This window comes from Glycine max, chromosome 2, assembly GCF_000004515.6.
Source record: "Glycine max cultivar Williams 82 chromosome 2, Glycine_max_v4.0, whole genome shotgun sequence".
Lineage (NCBI taxonomy): Eukaryota > Viridiplantae > Streptophyta > Magnoliopsida > Fabales > Fabaceae > Glycine > Glycine max.
Window position 1 is genome coordinate 47,993,871 of NC_016089.4, and position 14,950 is coordinate 48,008,820.

General features: G+C 34.2%; 2 protein-coding genes across 4 annotated transcripts; one reads left to right on the forward strand and one right to left on the reverse strand.

Annotated features, from left to right (window-relative positions):
* Positions 1–207: 207 nt before the first annotated feature.
* On the forward strand, positions 208–6,851 carry LOC100804837 (protein SMG7). 3 transcript variants are annotated; one of them, XM_041009371.1, is made up of 8 exons: positions 208–409; positions 912–998; positions 1,678–2,280; positions 2,389–2,511; positions 3,018–3,223; positions 3,338–5,269; positions 5,962–6,082; positions 6,359–6,851. In XM_041009371.1, exons 2-6 carry the CDS (start codon positions 948–950, stop codon positions 5,226–5,228), a joined length of 2,874 nt encoding a protein of 957 aa, XP_040865305.1. In that variant the 5' UTR covers positions 208–409; positions 912–947; the 3' UTR covers positions 5,229–5,269; positions 5,962–6,082; positions 6,359–6,851. The 3 variants fall into 3 exon arrangements, with proteins under 3 accessions (XP_040865305.1, XP_040865307.1, XP_040865308.1); XM_041009374.1 differs by having other exon boundaries at positions 241–409; positions 5,952–6,082; XM_041009373.1 differs by having other exon boundaries at positions 238–409; positions 3,338–6,082.
* Positions 6,852–8,567: 1,716 nt separating this feature from the next.
* On the reverse strand, positions 8,568–14,660 carry LOC100805374 (hydroxyproline O-arabinosyltransferase PLENTY). Its single transcript, XM_014770319.3, has 9 exons — positions 14,167–14,660; positions 13,448–13,856; positions 11,298–11,365; positions 11,010–11,211; positions 10,748–10,845; positions 10,518–10,587; positions 10,362–10,433; positions 10,074–10,187; positions 8,568–8,941 (listed from the first exon to the last, which is right to left on the reverse strand). Exons 2-9 carry the CDS (start codon positions 13,820–13,822, stop codon positions 8,870–8,872), a joined length of 1,071 nt encoding a protein of 356 aa, XP_014625805.1. The 5' UTR covers positions 13,823–13,856; positions 14,167–14,660; the 3' UTR covers positions 8,568–8,869.
* Positions 14,661–14,950: the final 290 nt, after the last annotated feature.

Consider the following 14,950-nt stretch of genomic DNA (forward strand, 5'->3'; position numbering starts at 1 on the left):
AATACGTGACATTAACATATGTGACCGTCACACATGACATTGATATTGACACGTGACTGTCAACGTGTTAATGGTTAACGTCTAAATCGGACTTTCAGGATTAATTTTATATAGATTTATAAAACTAAGAGACCAAAATCTAAAATTAGAGATAAACTGAGAATCAAAATTAAAACAAAAAAGATGAGGTGAGGGGAAAGTTGAAAATGGTGGTATAAACGGCGTCGTTAGTGATTGACCGCCTGCATGGAAAGATAGAGAAAGACGCGTTATCCCTTTACGACCCTCCAACACAATAACCACTTCCACGCCTCCTCCTCCTCCTTCTTCTTCTCTCTCTCTCTCTCATAAAACCCTACCAAAACACCAACACTTCCAGCCTGATCGATTCTTCGATCCTCTTTCACCGGTGAGTTTCTCCTTCTTCTTCTTCTTCATGTTGTATATTTATTGAATTCAATTTCTCGGATCTGGTCTTGTTTCTCGGTACTACCATCGTTGCTCGTGCATTCTCTCGCATTTTTGTTCACTATTTTATTATTTCACCCTTCCTATATCGAATTTCATGCAATTGCTTTATCAGTGGGAAACTGAGGGGAAGTTGATTTTGGAATTGAAACAATTGATGCATTTAGTTTTTTGGTTTTCGACTCTGTTTCTGTGTATGTGGTCAGAACTCAATGTTCAACTTGATGTCTGGAAACTGAAATAACTGTTGTTTTATTGTATTCTAGCTTTGAATTTCACTTATAATGGGTAAATTTATATAATCTGGAGGCCATACTTGTTGTTTTTTATCATCAGCGCATTTTGGTGCCACAACAGCCGTGTTACTTTTTATCTCAGTTACTTGAAACCCAACTCTTTGAACTGGGCTATTTTGTTTGATATTTGATTTTTTTTATTTGTAGGTTTTATGTAGCTAGAGTTTAATCAATATTGTAGAGATGGATAAAGTGTCTTCGTCACGGGAGCGTGCACAACGCCTTTATGAGAAGGTACACCTCTCTCTCTCACTCACTCTTCGTCATTCACTGACCAGACAATTATCGCAGATGTGATTACTGAATAAGGTCTTATCCATGTGAATCTCTCATAATCTTCCAAATGTAAAGAAATCTGGTCAATCTTATCTTAATTAACTCAACTGTACTCTTGGTATAATGTATCTGCATATTGAAGTTGCACTTTGGAGCCCATTTTTGCATGTTCATTGATCCTTTTAGACTTTAGTGGTTTGGGTTTGATTAATTGGTGTTATTCTTCTTCCTCTAATGGGAAGATAACCCCCCTTTGCAGGGTTGCGTTTGCTCTCTTTACTATGACATTCTTTTGAATTATTGCTAGTCCTTGTTATTAGTACCTTCTGGTGTATACTATTATTGCCAAGAAATGTTGCATGCTTGGTGTTTTGGCCCTTTGATTTTAGGTAGCCTCTGGCAATTGGCATACAGCCTTACACTGGTTAGTAAGCGCTTGTCTGGTTCTTGAGTGATAAATTAAGAACCCATGAGTTGCTGCTGTCTGTCATGGCAAACCATGTAGAACGCTTAACCTGTGGTTTTTTTGCGTGATGAGGCTTACTTGTTCTTCTAATTAACTTCGTAAGATTTTTTTCTTTCTGTGGAATGAATGCAAAAGATATATTTTTAATCTCTCAAATGTTTTCTCACTTAGAATCTTGAATTGGAGAATAAGCGAAGGAGATCAGCTCAGGCGCAGGTCCCATCAGATCCAAATGCTTGGCAGCAGATTCGGGAGAATTATGAAGCAATAATTCTTGAGGATCATGCTTTTTCTGAGCAGCATAATATTGAGTATGCTCTGTGGCAATTGCATTATAAGCGGATTGAGGAATTGAGGGCATACTTTAATGCTGCTCATGCTTCTGTAAGCTCAAAATCATCTCAGGGAGGGAAAGGTCCTGTTCGACCTGACCGGATAACTAAAATAAGGCTGCAGTTTAAGACTTTCCTTTCAGAAGCAACTGGATTTTACCATGATCTTATTATGAAAATCAGAGCAAAGTATGGGCTTCCACTTGGTTACTTTGACGACTCACAGAATAATGTTGTCACGGAGAAGGATGGAAAAAAATCTTCTGAGATGAAGAAAGGTTTAATATCTTGTCATCGTTGTTTGATATACTTGGGTGATCTTGCACGCTACAAAGGCTTATATGGTGAAGGTGACTCAATAAAGCGTGAGTTTGCAGCAGCTTCTAGTTACTATTTACAAGCTGCATCTATTTGTCCTACAAGTGGAAATCCCCATCATCAGGTTTTTGGCATTCCTGTCTCTGCTGTGTTTTGCTTTTGGCTGTTCACATTTCTTGTTGATCATAGTTTGTGGCTACTGTATTCCATTTGACAAGTCTGTTATTTTCAGCTTGCTTTGTTGGCTTCATATTCTGGGGATGAGCTGGCAGTTATTTATTGTTATTTTCGGAGTTTGGCTGTGGATAGTCCATTTACAACTGCCAGGGATAATTTGATAGTTGCATTTGAGAAGGTAATATGACCATGGGGTTGATTTTGAAATGCTTGGCATTTTTTTTATTTAGAAGTCTCAATTGTTTGAGATGTATCTTGTTCTTTGTTTTTTTATTATGTGTTTTTGCTTACTTGCAAATTGAAGTACAATTATGATGTTTCAAGTTAAGTCTTTGCTGCTACTTGTAGTGTTTGGTACTCAAAGCTAAATGCATTGGAAGTTTGTAAGTTGTAAATTTCATACTGGCTTGCAAGTTATTCAAGCATTGAGATGTGTAAGATGGTTTGTGCATGCATTATAAGCATGCAATTATATTTGATATTATTGAAAACTGCAACCCAGCATACCTTTTCACATAAAGGAGTTCTGTTTATTTGGCATGGTTGGGGGTGAAGAATTAGCTCTTGAGCTTGTTCCTCTGTTTATTTTCATACTATGGTGTGTGTTGTTGACTCTTCCCCTTTGTCATGTATATGATTTTTTTAGCATTACTTCTAACTATCTATTTTATAATACCATGATAGAATCGTCAAAGTTACTCTCAGCTTTCTGGTGATGTTAAAGCTCTTGAAGTCAATGGAAGAGGAAAAGGGGAAGCAAAACTTGTGAACAGGGATACTGGTGTGGATACCTGTCTTAGAAAGGGAGGAGCATCCAATATACAGGACACTTACAAATCCTTCTGCACACGCCTTGTCCGTCTAAATGGAATCTTATTCACTCGTACAAGGTATATATTATTAATGCACAAATTCTATCTGACCATTATATGCATAAAACTATTAAGGATTATTATATTCTGACTTCTTTCCTTTTCTTTGTTTCTCATATATTGGGATGATAGCCTTGAGATCCTCACCGAAGTTCTCTCTCTTGTTAGCGCTGGCCTGCGTGAGCTTTTATCATCAGGGCAAGACGAAGAGCTGAATTTTGGCACAGATACTCTTGAGAACAAACTTGCCATTGTCAGAATTGTTTCCATTATCATATTTACAGTTCATAATGTGAATAAGGAATCTGAAGGTCAAACATATGCAGAAATTGTACAGCGTGCTGTTCTACTTCAGAATGCATTCACTGCAGCTTTTGAATTGATGAGTTTAGTAGTAGAGAGATGTATGCAGCTGTGGGATCCTTCTTGTAGTTATCTCTTACCAGGCATTTTGGTTTTTGTTGAGTGGTTGGCATGTTATCCATATCTTGCTGCAGGCAATGATGTGGATGAGAATCAGGCAACTGTCAGATCAAAATTTTGGAATCATTGTATATCCTTCTTGAACAAGCTACTTTCAGTTTGGCCCATGTCTATTGAAGATGATGAAGAGGAGACTTGCTTTAATAACATGAGCAGGTATGAAGAAGGGGAAACTGAAAACCGGCTTGCTCTGTGGGAGGATTTTGAGTTAAGAGGATTTGGTCCACTTCTCCCTGCACAAACCATCTTGGATTTTTCAAGGAAGAATAACCTCGGCAGTGACAGTGAAAAGGAAAGAAAAGCTCGGGTCAAAAGGATTTTGGCTGCCGGAAAGGCTTTAGCCAATGTTGTTAGGATTGATCAGAAAATGATATATTTTGACTCAAAGGGAAAGACATTTGTAATTGGTGTTCAGCCTCAAATCTCAGATGATTTTGTTATTTCCTCCTATTCAGGTATGCCTAATGCAGAAGATTTATTGAAAGACAACACCGTAGTAGACAAGACAAAAGTCGGAATCGGTCATCCAGACCACCAACAGTACATTGAAGGAGAGGAGGATGACGAGGTTATTGTTTTCAAACCTATAGTGGCTGAGAGACGAGCTGATGTGGTTGTTGCCTCATCACAGGCACCCCATGAAGGTTTAGAATCAGTTCCAAAAGCTTCTATTGGGGATATAAAATTTAATGTTAATTCTACTTCTAACCCTCTGAATGATGCAAATCATCAAATTTCTTTACCTGCTTCTGTTAGTCCTATGATGCCTCAACACCTACAACCAGTTCAGCCACATTCTTCGAGGTGGTTAGAGGAGGAAATATCTCTTGCTAACAGTTTGAAAGGACTTAGATTCTTGGAGAATGGGCACGTGATGAAACCTGACTTACCATTTAAAGCTGCTGTGGCAATCTCTGACCATGCTGCACTTGCAGTTCCTACCCAGCAATCTGTAAGTGCTAGTACTAATATGTTTTATGCTCATGATCTCTCAAAAGCTGAAGACTTTGCAATATCATCCAAAATTGATGCCATTGCATCTTCTGGAACATTCACTGATAACTCTGTTGTGAAAACATCATCCACCTTGCAAGCTGGTTTGAAAAAATCTCTGGTCAGCCGACCTTCTAGGCACCTTGGACCTCCTCCTGGTTTCAGTCATGTTCCTCCTAAACAAGGTTCACCCACTGTTTCTGATTCAATTAGTGGGAATCCAATTATGGATGATTACAGTTGGTTGGATGGATATCAGTTGCCTGCATCAACCAACGATTTAGGCCCTGATGGTCCTCTTACTTACTCTCAGTCAAATCCTCATCAAATTGGTTTGAGTGGGACAGCCAGTTTTCCCTTTCCTGGAAAACAAATTCCATCTACACTGCAGGTGGAGAAACAGAATGGTTGGCGAGATTTTCAGACTTTGGAGCTTTTAAAAGCACACCATAATCAGCAGTTGCAGTCACAGTTGGCCCCAAATGGAAATCAGCATTTTACTCCACTGCCTGAGCAATTTCAAGGACAGTCAATCTGGACAGGTTAATATTTGGTGTGATGTCGCTCGTCAGTATGAGAATATTGATGGTATGCTTCCCATCTGTATTTATTGCTAGCAGTATGCATAAACTGATCCAATCCAATAAAAAACTGATCCAAAGAATTTAAAACTGACTAAACCGAGAATCTAAAAAATTGAAAACAAATCTGATTAGATTTCGGATTTGATTTTGAAAACTTACTAAATTCAAATAGAAATTACAGTGACATACTATTTGAAAATTTATGATATCACTCATGTTTACATTTTTATTTATTTTTTTGTAAAATTATCACATAACTTAATACTTATTTATGAAAAATATTTAATTAAAGATAATTATTTTAGTAACTATTTGAGTAAAGGGTATTTAAATATAATTATTAAGCTGTGTAAATTTATCTTTAATAGTATAGTATATATTTGAGGAGTTATACTACTATTATTGACTTATAGATGAGATATTTGATATTTTAAATTATTTTGTATCATATTTATTATATTTGTTACTGATTCAATCCAATCTGCTTTAGATTGAATTGAATTTAAATTTTAAACCAATCTAATTGAATGATAAATTAAGAAAACTAAAGTAATTGGACTAGATGATATTTCTCTTCAAAACTGATCCAATTCAGTATGTGAGCATCCCTATTATATTGCTGTTTGTTTGAAGGATGCCTTTCATTTTGTTTATTTTTGGATTGCTAACATAATTACATATTTGAGATCCTTGAAGGATTATTACAAACGTGCTGCATTCCTTTGCTACCCCTTCAAACTCCAACTCTACTTCCTTGTCATTGATTTTTTGGAGTTTATCTGCCTAGACATGTTGCAGGAGGTTGCTACTACAAAAGGTGGGTACCAAATTATTATTTTTCTCATTATGTTTAAAACTCGCAAAAATTAAAATGGACAATTTGTGCCACAAATATACACTTCCTCTGATTTTTCAAATTCCTATCTTGTGTCTAGTTGTCTAGCTTCTTTTTTAGCCTAGCCTCTATTACCATCTTCGTAAACAGTGTTGGGAAGTATTAGGATTCATGGCTGTATCTTCTGAACCGTTGATCAGTCATTATGTGTGAACTGCTGAATTTACTCTTACATAGTTTGCTTGTAAACTATTGTAGAATTTGCTGAGCTCTCAAGTCTGGTTGATTGAAGATAAACAAGCATCTTTATGGTGGACAGAGGGTGATAAATAAAATCCAGTCATCTTGGAGCTTGTATGTATCTTCTGGAATTGGTGGTATAACTATGGTTTGTTCACTTCTCTAGTGGAAATGTCATAATGGTGCGCCATGCGCCATGCGCCTGTAAGAATTTGTTACCGTCTTCTAGCTGCTGGTGATACATGATGCTAGCCCCTTTTTTTACTACCTCAAAGCTTCAGACTAGTTGGGAAGATTGGTAGGTATGAAGCGCTCGTCTATAGTTGGATAATGGGATATGATAATGACTTTGTGAAGCATGCTTAAGTACAAGTGTCTAGTGGTTTGCATCTGTGTTAGTGTTATCGTGTTTATATAACCAGTGATATACATACGGTTTACTTTCTCCCTTTTACCTAGTCGGGGTTTACTCCAACTTATAAATAAGTAATCCTTGTTGGATGGTGGATTATGGATATGTCTTGGTCTTATAGGAAATATATCTATCTAAAGTAGGGATTTAATTGTCTCTCTTTATTTTTCTTAACACAACGATTAACAATTGAAATAATTATTTTAGACAAAGGATTAAATAAAAATAATTTCAGACTTGTATAAATATGAATTTAAAAATTTACTATAGTTTCACAACTTCGGACGATCTTATAAATTATGACGGTTTTTTTACAACGCAACAACTTATTTTAGGCTCATAAGTGATCAGTGAGTATTTGCAAATTTAGCGATACCACAATTATGATATCGGATTAATTTCAACAAATAGTAAAGGATGTATTTAAAACATTTGCTAACACTATTCCAAAAATGATTTAATTATTTTTTAGAATATTTTGATTTAAATTTATTTTACAATTGATTTTGATTTTGAAGTGAAGTAATTTATTTTTGAATGTTTTTGTTTTAACAACTTAGTAAAGTAAGTAATAAAACTCAATTTTTTTATCCAACACAGTTATATCTTAAGTCGATTCACCTTAGTGTGATTTCATGTTTAAGTGTTAGGACTTTTTAGAAGCATATCATTTGGAGCTTTACGAAATAACATATGCGTATATTTTGGACCTTCAATGTGAAAGAATAAATAATTTAGATTATGTTGAATTTTGAAAAAGAAAAATGCTCTAAAGTTTTAAACACATGATTTTGAATATGATGAATTTTGTTAAACTTTAAGTGTACAAGTTTATAAGTATGATTTTTTTAATATAAATTAGGTCGTGTGAGTCTAATAGTGACTTATTAGATTAATCTTGATTCGATAATATATCGTAGAAAAAGAAAAAATATATATAACTATTGTTTTTTAAAAGAAAAATATATCATAAGAATTGAATTAATAAATAAAAGAGATATATTTTTGTAGGAAAAAATATTATAGGAAGTTAAAAAATGATGAATATCATTATGGTCTTTAAATATTATTTTGATTTTTTTTAAAAGAGATTATTATTTTTAAGGTAAAAATACTATAGAAAATGAATCTATTTAATAAAGATAGATGTTTATTATTTTGATTGAAATTGAATTTAGTAATCAAAATAAGAAGATAATAATTAATTTGAAAGAATCATTAGTAATAAGTATTAATTTTATTGTGTGTATTATTGCACGTTAGAAAAATCAAATAATAAATATTAAATGATCTAAAAATAATTTATTCCATTCATTTTTTTTTTGTCACGAGTTAGAGACCAAAATATCCCCAATCCAATTGGTAAAAAATTATTCCATTTCGTGATACATAATTATGCTTGTTTTAAGAAAATTCTACGTACAAAGAATCAAAACACAGATTCTTCCTCCTATCCAAAATGAATGATGTTTTCATATTTAAATATTTTTTATATTAACTGATATTCAGTTTCTCGCAAACTATTAAAACTTCTATTCTAATATTGTCATAAATAAATTACATCAATCTTATAATTTTTTGGTATCGTACTTGTAAATTTTTTAACCTCGCCATAATGGTACAAACTCCTTCCATTAAAGACACTTATTTTTTCCTGATCCTTTTTTATTACTACACAGCCAATGCGGTAGAGCTTACACCACAAACCCTCTCGAGTGGCTCAGGGGTAAGCAATCCTAGCCTATGCAGTTGAAGGGTCTATGCAATATTGGTGCTTTTAACTAGTAGAAAAACACTAGTGAGGAGAGTCAGAGATTAGTTTCATCCACCAAAGGTGGGGGAAAACAAAAGGGATAAGATGCCATTCCATTGGTTGCAATATGATAACAATCAGTTTGCAAAACTACAACAGTGTAATAGATTGTAAAGGTCTTGTATACGTTTGAATGTAAAAGAATTTCCTGGCCATTAAAAGAAAAAAAAATCTATTTTCATAGAAAGCACAAGCATCATTTGTATTTATCACAACTCCTATTTGCTTAAACTAATCTATTTTTGATATGGTATTTGTAGTCCTCATCTCAAAATCACTGGCTTTATGGTTTATCATCATTCCCTCAGCTTTTGTTTAATGAATCCCATTCAGGTATGTTTGCAGTAGCCTCATTGACCATTTTAACAAGCCGCACCTGAAAATGATTATTGCAGTATCTATTAATTGACAAAAACTAGCAATCACTGAAGAAGCACAAAATGGCATTAATGAAGCTTCAGTTAAAACACCTGTCGTATGAAGGTTTAGCAAAGACTATGTAAAATCACATCAAAACCCCACCAAACACTTGCATAGAACCAATCTTTTCCATTTAATTGATTTTCCATTGCCATTGAGGTCCAGTGGTCCACCAAATGCTATAATAGATGCGCCACTAAAACAAGGCTAATTCTAATACCGTGTACTAATGGCATAACATAACATTAATGGACATAGGCAACAAAAAAAATTGCAGCTATTCATAGATCTTCACGAGTAAAATTTTGGAGAAAAAACAGCCACATTATCAATCACGATTCATCCTCATCAAAAATTAGACTCCCTACCCAAAATACACAGTTGATTTCCTGTGGATATATTTGCATCCTATGTGGACATGCCAACATGATTAGCATTTGATTAGGTTTTGCAGTGGTAATTTGCTCAATTTAATTTAATTATTTGAAGCACTTAGCATGCAAAAATTAGAATGATATATTATTGGTTTTACTATCTTTGCCGCCACAAACTAAAGCTACATATGATGAACCTTTTTTTTATATAGCCATCTGTCAGAAAGCTGAACCATCATAAAATTCCTTATTACTAATTTTACATGCAAAATCAACATTCTAAAATTTAAATTAAGATATAATGAGAAGAAATTCTGATCTTATTATGGGTTAATAAAGCAAAGCAAAAAATTGAAATGATGGAGATTGAAATAGATAGGCAAGTGTGAAAGATAGGTACAGAGTGTACCAAAACTCCTCCTTTTGGAGTATTTAAAAACACAAACGACATGAGAAAAGAGGATTGGTCAATCAGTATTAAGAAGGACTTTTTCTGAGCATTACATAGACATCAATATTTGTAGTTATCGTCAAACCTTTAATCACCTGGCTTTTTCAAGTGATGCTAGCTATTTGAGAAACATTAAAATCAAGAAAGAAGATAACAATTTAGACTGTTTGGGAAATATCAACTTTCCAACATTAACTAATCAAGATGACTTTGATTAATAATTTCAAAGCAATAGAACCAAAAAATTTGAAGCATGCACTTACCACACTTTCAGGAACTCCTGGAGGCGGTAAGGGCAGGTTTTTGGGTGGAGGACCCAAAAGATAAGACCTCTTGTCAAAACGCCATTCTCCAATCTTCCCATATGTCAGTTCCCCCTGGATGAAGTAATAAGGAGTAAATACCTTACACATAAAACAACTAAGCATGCAAGACTCACATTTTATACATGGACAGACATAAGCAAAACTGCAAAAGTAATACTGACCACAGAAACATAGTTTCTCTACCTTACTTTCACATCATAGTTGCATTAAGGAGAATGAACTCACCTTCATATTATAGTCACATCCATATGTATAGTGGATGATAAACTTATTCTCAACATTTAAGTCCCAAGGTGGCTGAAACATTCCAATGATGCATGTCATTGACTAGTGTATAAATTCCTTAAGTAACAAATACAAAACAACACAAGCAATTCAAACCTGAAGCATAAAGTCTTTGCGAAGATTATGCTTTACACCATGCAATGCAGATGCCACAGCATAAGCATACCTTTACTCAACAGAGAATCAAAGCAGCAGAAGGTTAGACCTATTAATACAGACCACGGTCCAGGAAAAATTATAAAATGAAAAGAACATCAGTAAATGATAAATAATAAAAAATGAAGCCTCCGAATCGTGAATTCGTGAATTTCTATGGTAATACTCACATTTCAAGCACCCATCCAAAAGCTTTATCAGTCTCTTGATCATCTTTCATTCTCAATGAAACATTTACCCATGTGGAAGCTATTTCCTCCATCAAAGACTGATGATAAAGAAAATTCAATGCCTTAAATGAAAGAATATGTTGCTTATGGGAAAATCACAAAAATCTGATAATAGCTATAACAGTAACAATTACAGCTATATGGGTCACAATATAACTACTAAAATCAATCAAGCACAGTATGCAGACTATTGAGATTTCACCTTCTTAATGATTACAGGAGAATTGCCAATTGGATCAACATCAGTAACAGGACCGTTTTCCTCAGGATAGAATTTCCTGATTATTTTTTCATTCTGATCTGGTTTTATATAGAAAAATGGAAATGCTGCGGGCAGGGTTCCCTGAGCCAAATTAGGCAAAGGCTTTACAAATATGTGGTCAGGTTCTGCCATCAGAATATATCTGCACCAATCATAAAATGTGCTGCCTCTTAGATTTCATTGTTGGAGAGCATAAAAATTGTAGAAAAGCAGAATTAAGACACTTACTCTTCCTCAATATCTGCTTTCTCCAGCCACTGAACAAAAGCCCATGGTCTATTTAGGACAATATAACCCTGCACCAAAAATAAGAGGATATAAATTTTGATGACAGCGTTAGTTGATGGGAAATTGGGAATAATATAGAAAGATCACAAACAATGACATTCATGATAGAGTTGATAACTATCAACAGTGTAGAACGTGTTAAGTCAACAGACTTGCTACTGGACAGCATGACTGAAAATCAAGTATGAACCTAAATATAGGTTATTGAAACTCATTCTTCAAAACCAGCTTATTTGGGCATACACTTATTGAGACTTGTGAGTTCACATACTAATCTCAGCTAAGAGAGTACCCTCAGCTGCAAAACTTCAATAAATACTACTGGTACACATTTGACTATTTGGAATATACACACAGTAAGATGCACAGTAAATGGAAAAATACTCACTCTTTTGCTCTAACATTACCTTGCTTGAAGAAAAAAAAATCAGTTACTAAGGAAAAGAGAGAGAGAGGAGAAAATCAAAATCACTAAGATATTGTCTGTGTTACTAGGTAGGCATACAAGGAAAACAGGGATGGAAACAGATTATTTCAGAAATAAAGAAGCAAAATAACTGCAACAGTTCTTAGCAACTTTCATCTCTATTCCCCTTTTTTCTGTGTGCATAAACCTTCATTATTTGACAGGGACAATACAATATGCAAGGATAATGACATGAAGAGTCCACCAAGCTTCATATAATAACATGTGATTAAGTGAATCATACAGTCTTCTGTAGAGGTACATTAAAAACAATTAATATGTAACTTCAACATGGTACTATGGACAAGTCCCTAGTTTTTTTCTTAAACCAAGATGATGCTATGTTATGGGTGTAATTATACCATAAATGCTCAAAATGTAGTTGCATATTAACATATTATCTTTCTGCACTTCAGTTTCTGTTGTCCCTACTACACAATCAACTTTTTGCATTGGACCTTAAACAGTAGCAACAAAATACTTGGATATAAAATCAGTTGTGAGTCAATCACTATCAGCAATAAAAAGATTAACTTGGTGACAAGAAGAAGAAAAAATGGAAATGGCTTTTCAAATCCAAAAACTAGCAACAATCATTACTACTACATTATAAGGCAGACCGAATGCCACAAAACACCAAATAAATAAAATAACCAGTGCCATAATAGTAAAAAAAAAAGTGCTGATATTCAAACAAAACCATCATATAAACCAAAATCCCATTTCCCCCTAAACACGTCTCATTGCATTTGCTTCAAGTGAAGAGAAATTTCCTCCCTTTAGAAAAATAAACTCTTGTTATGTATGATGAGGAGAACATTCGACTTGGTAACAAATAACGATCATTCTGTGCATTCTTTTAGACAGCTTATTGCACAATTAAGTAGCAACAAATTAAGGGTCCATTTGATTTGTAAGAAATATGGTACTGGACAATAAGAACAGCACAGGACAAAGATACAAGTCACAGGACAATTTTTTATTTTGTAAATCGTTGACAAATAATGAACACCACAAATAAAATGATATAAAAAATTTACTAAAATACCTAATATTAATTATCTTAATATAATTTATATCAAATTTAATGTGTTTACCGAGATAAAAGAGAGAAATTAGAACAAAAAATCCAATGTTTCCTTTTTAAAATTATTAAGTTGGTTAGTTATTATTTTTCCAGTTATTAAGGAGATAAAAATAGGGATATATATATTATATATATATATATATATATATGTTATTTTAATACGTTGTACCTGGGACAAAAAGTTGTCCCATGGTTTTCTAAGTAACAAAAATTATAGATTTCTTCTGCTTGATTTGTGTTGTCCTCTAATACTTTTTCAAATCAAAGGTGGAACAGAAATATTTGTTTTGTCAAGTACCATAATTTTATAGAATCAAACGAACCCTAAAAGTTAAAACATATTACTTTTACCAAACAAACATCCCCCTTTTACCTTCTACTTCTCCCCCACACCCCAAAGTTGTGAAAGGAATAGGCTTATTCTGTATGACAGGATTTGTAAATTTGCTATTAGGTCAGAAATTCACCCAAAAAAACACAAGTTTAAAAGGGCTAAAAAGATACAAATTCTGCAGGGGTACCAGAAAAAACATTTACCTTATCCAAGCCCTCAGGAAGTGGATCAACCACAAAAGTAGGAATCTCATCCATCAGCTGGTCTGACCTTCCAGAATGCAAAATACGGGTGAATTTCCCCATATCTGATCCAGGCATGTCCTTCACTTTCTTATACCAATAGTACATAATCCGGCATTGCCATTGATTGTAAGCGGCATCGGTTGCGGTCACGGCAACATGAAACTTTGAATTAGTCTTTCCCGATACCATCATTTTTCTATTCAAAGACTCCAACCCATCTGCCTTATGGTCCATGATCATAGCTACCAAATTATAAGTGGCAAAGGAAAACAAAAGCACCATAAGCAGCAAAAGCAGTGACTTTGCTCGCCCCATGCCTTTTCTCACGATCATTTTCAAAATCTTCACCGATTCAAATATGAATTCTCTGAAATCCCAGAAACGAACCCTTATAAATTTAGATTAAACCCCCTACTCACACCAATATAGTCCCTTCAAAATCACAACTTTAATGCATAGCTATAGCCAACAGACACAAACACAATCCTTTAACCGTTTTCTTCCCACACACAAAAAAAAAAAAAAAACTGCATCACAACATAAAGTAGTTAATATGCCACGTTACAGCAACCAATGCAATTAAAAAAAAAACCAATAAAAACCACCGCATAAAACCCCAGAGTCTGAAACGCATAAAACGTGAAAACGCATGCTTGATCACATGAATGAAGACTCACGTAAGCAGATCTGAACTTGCACGGCAATTCAGGGCACCCCAAATGCGGAAGACTCAAACTTTGAATGAGAGAAGATACAAAAGAACGAAACTTTGGGGGAAAAAAGAGAAGGGTAAGCAATGTTTTGAAGGAAGGAAATGGAGAAGGGGTGGATGTGGAAAAAGGGATTTGTGGGGGATTGACTTTTCAACAATAGGGTGTAAGTAGCAACAAGGCACTAGAAAACGCGGAGGTTTGAAGGTTGAAGAGACTGAGATGATGATGAATCTGAGCGTGTATTGACTCCAAAATTGAAATAAAATTAAAAGGAAAGAAAAAAATGAGAGTGAAAGGGGTGAATATATGATGAAGGTGCCGTTAGTGCACAACACCAAAACGAAAGAAAAAAGTGGAGAAAGCTTTAAGAAAGGTTGGTCATTGGGATGCATTGGACGCAAATCCCGGTCTCAGACACATTCCAATTTGTCTCCATCTCAATGAATGTTCAAAAAGCCACTCCAAATCCTAAGGGATGCCTGTCCTATCCTATGTTGCTTTTCTTTTTGTTTTTTTACTACATAGTATAATTATAATTTATTTTTTTCCTCTTAAAATTAAAAATATTTAGATTTCGTCCTCATTTAGGTTCGTTTGGCCAAGTTTGATAACTCTAATTTATTGTGCTCTATTTTTCTTATTGCAATTTGCTTGTGAGATTATTTATAGATGAAAACAAATGTATTTAACTTAATTACATTTTTATTTTGTGTCCAAGATTAGGATGTTACTAATTCATGGGTCAAAA

Bases quoted from the DNA above. Each gene is read 5' to 3' on its own strand.
- LOC100804837 (XM_041009371.1), top strand. From the start codon at position 948: ATGGATAAAGTGTCTTCGTCACGGGAGCGTGCACAACGCCTTTATGAG. The intron at 2,512-3,017 runs GTAATATGACCA...ATACCATGATAG, and splicing joins TGATAGTTGCATTTGAGAAG to AATCGTCAAAGTTACTCTCA. The intron at 3,224-3,337 runs GTATATATTATT...TTGGGATGATAG, and splicing joins ATCTTATTCACTCGTACAAG to CCTTGAGATCCTCACCGAAG.
- LOC100805374 (XM_014770319.3), bottom strand. From the start codon at position 13,822: ATGATCGTGAGAAAAGGCATGGGGCGAGCAAAGTCACTGCTTTTGCTG. The intron at 10,846-11,009 runs GTGAAATCTCAA...CTTTATCATCAG, and splicing joins CTCCTGTAATCATTAAGAAG to TCTTTGATGGAGGAAATAGC. The intron at 10,434-10,517 runs GTTTGAATTGCT...GGAATGTTTCAG, and splicing joins GCAAAGACTTTATGCTTCAG to CCACCTTGGGACTTAAATGT.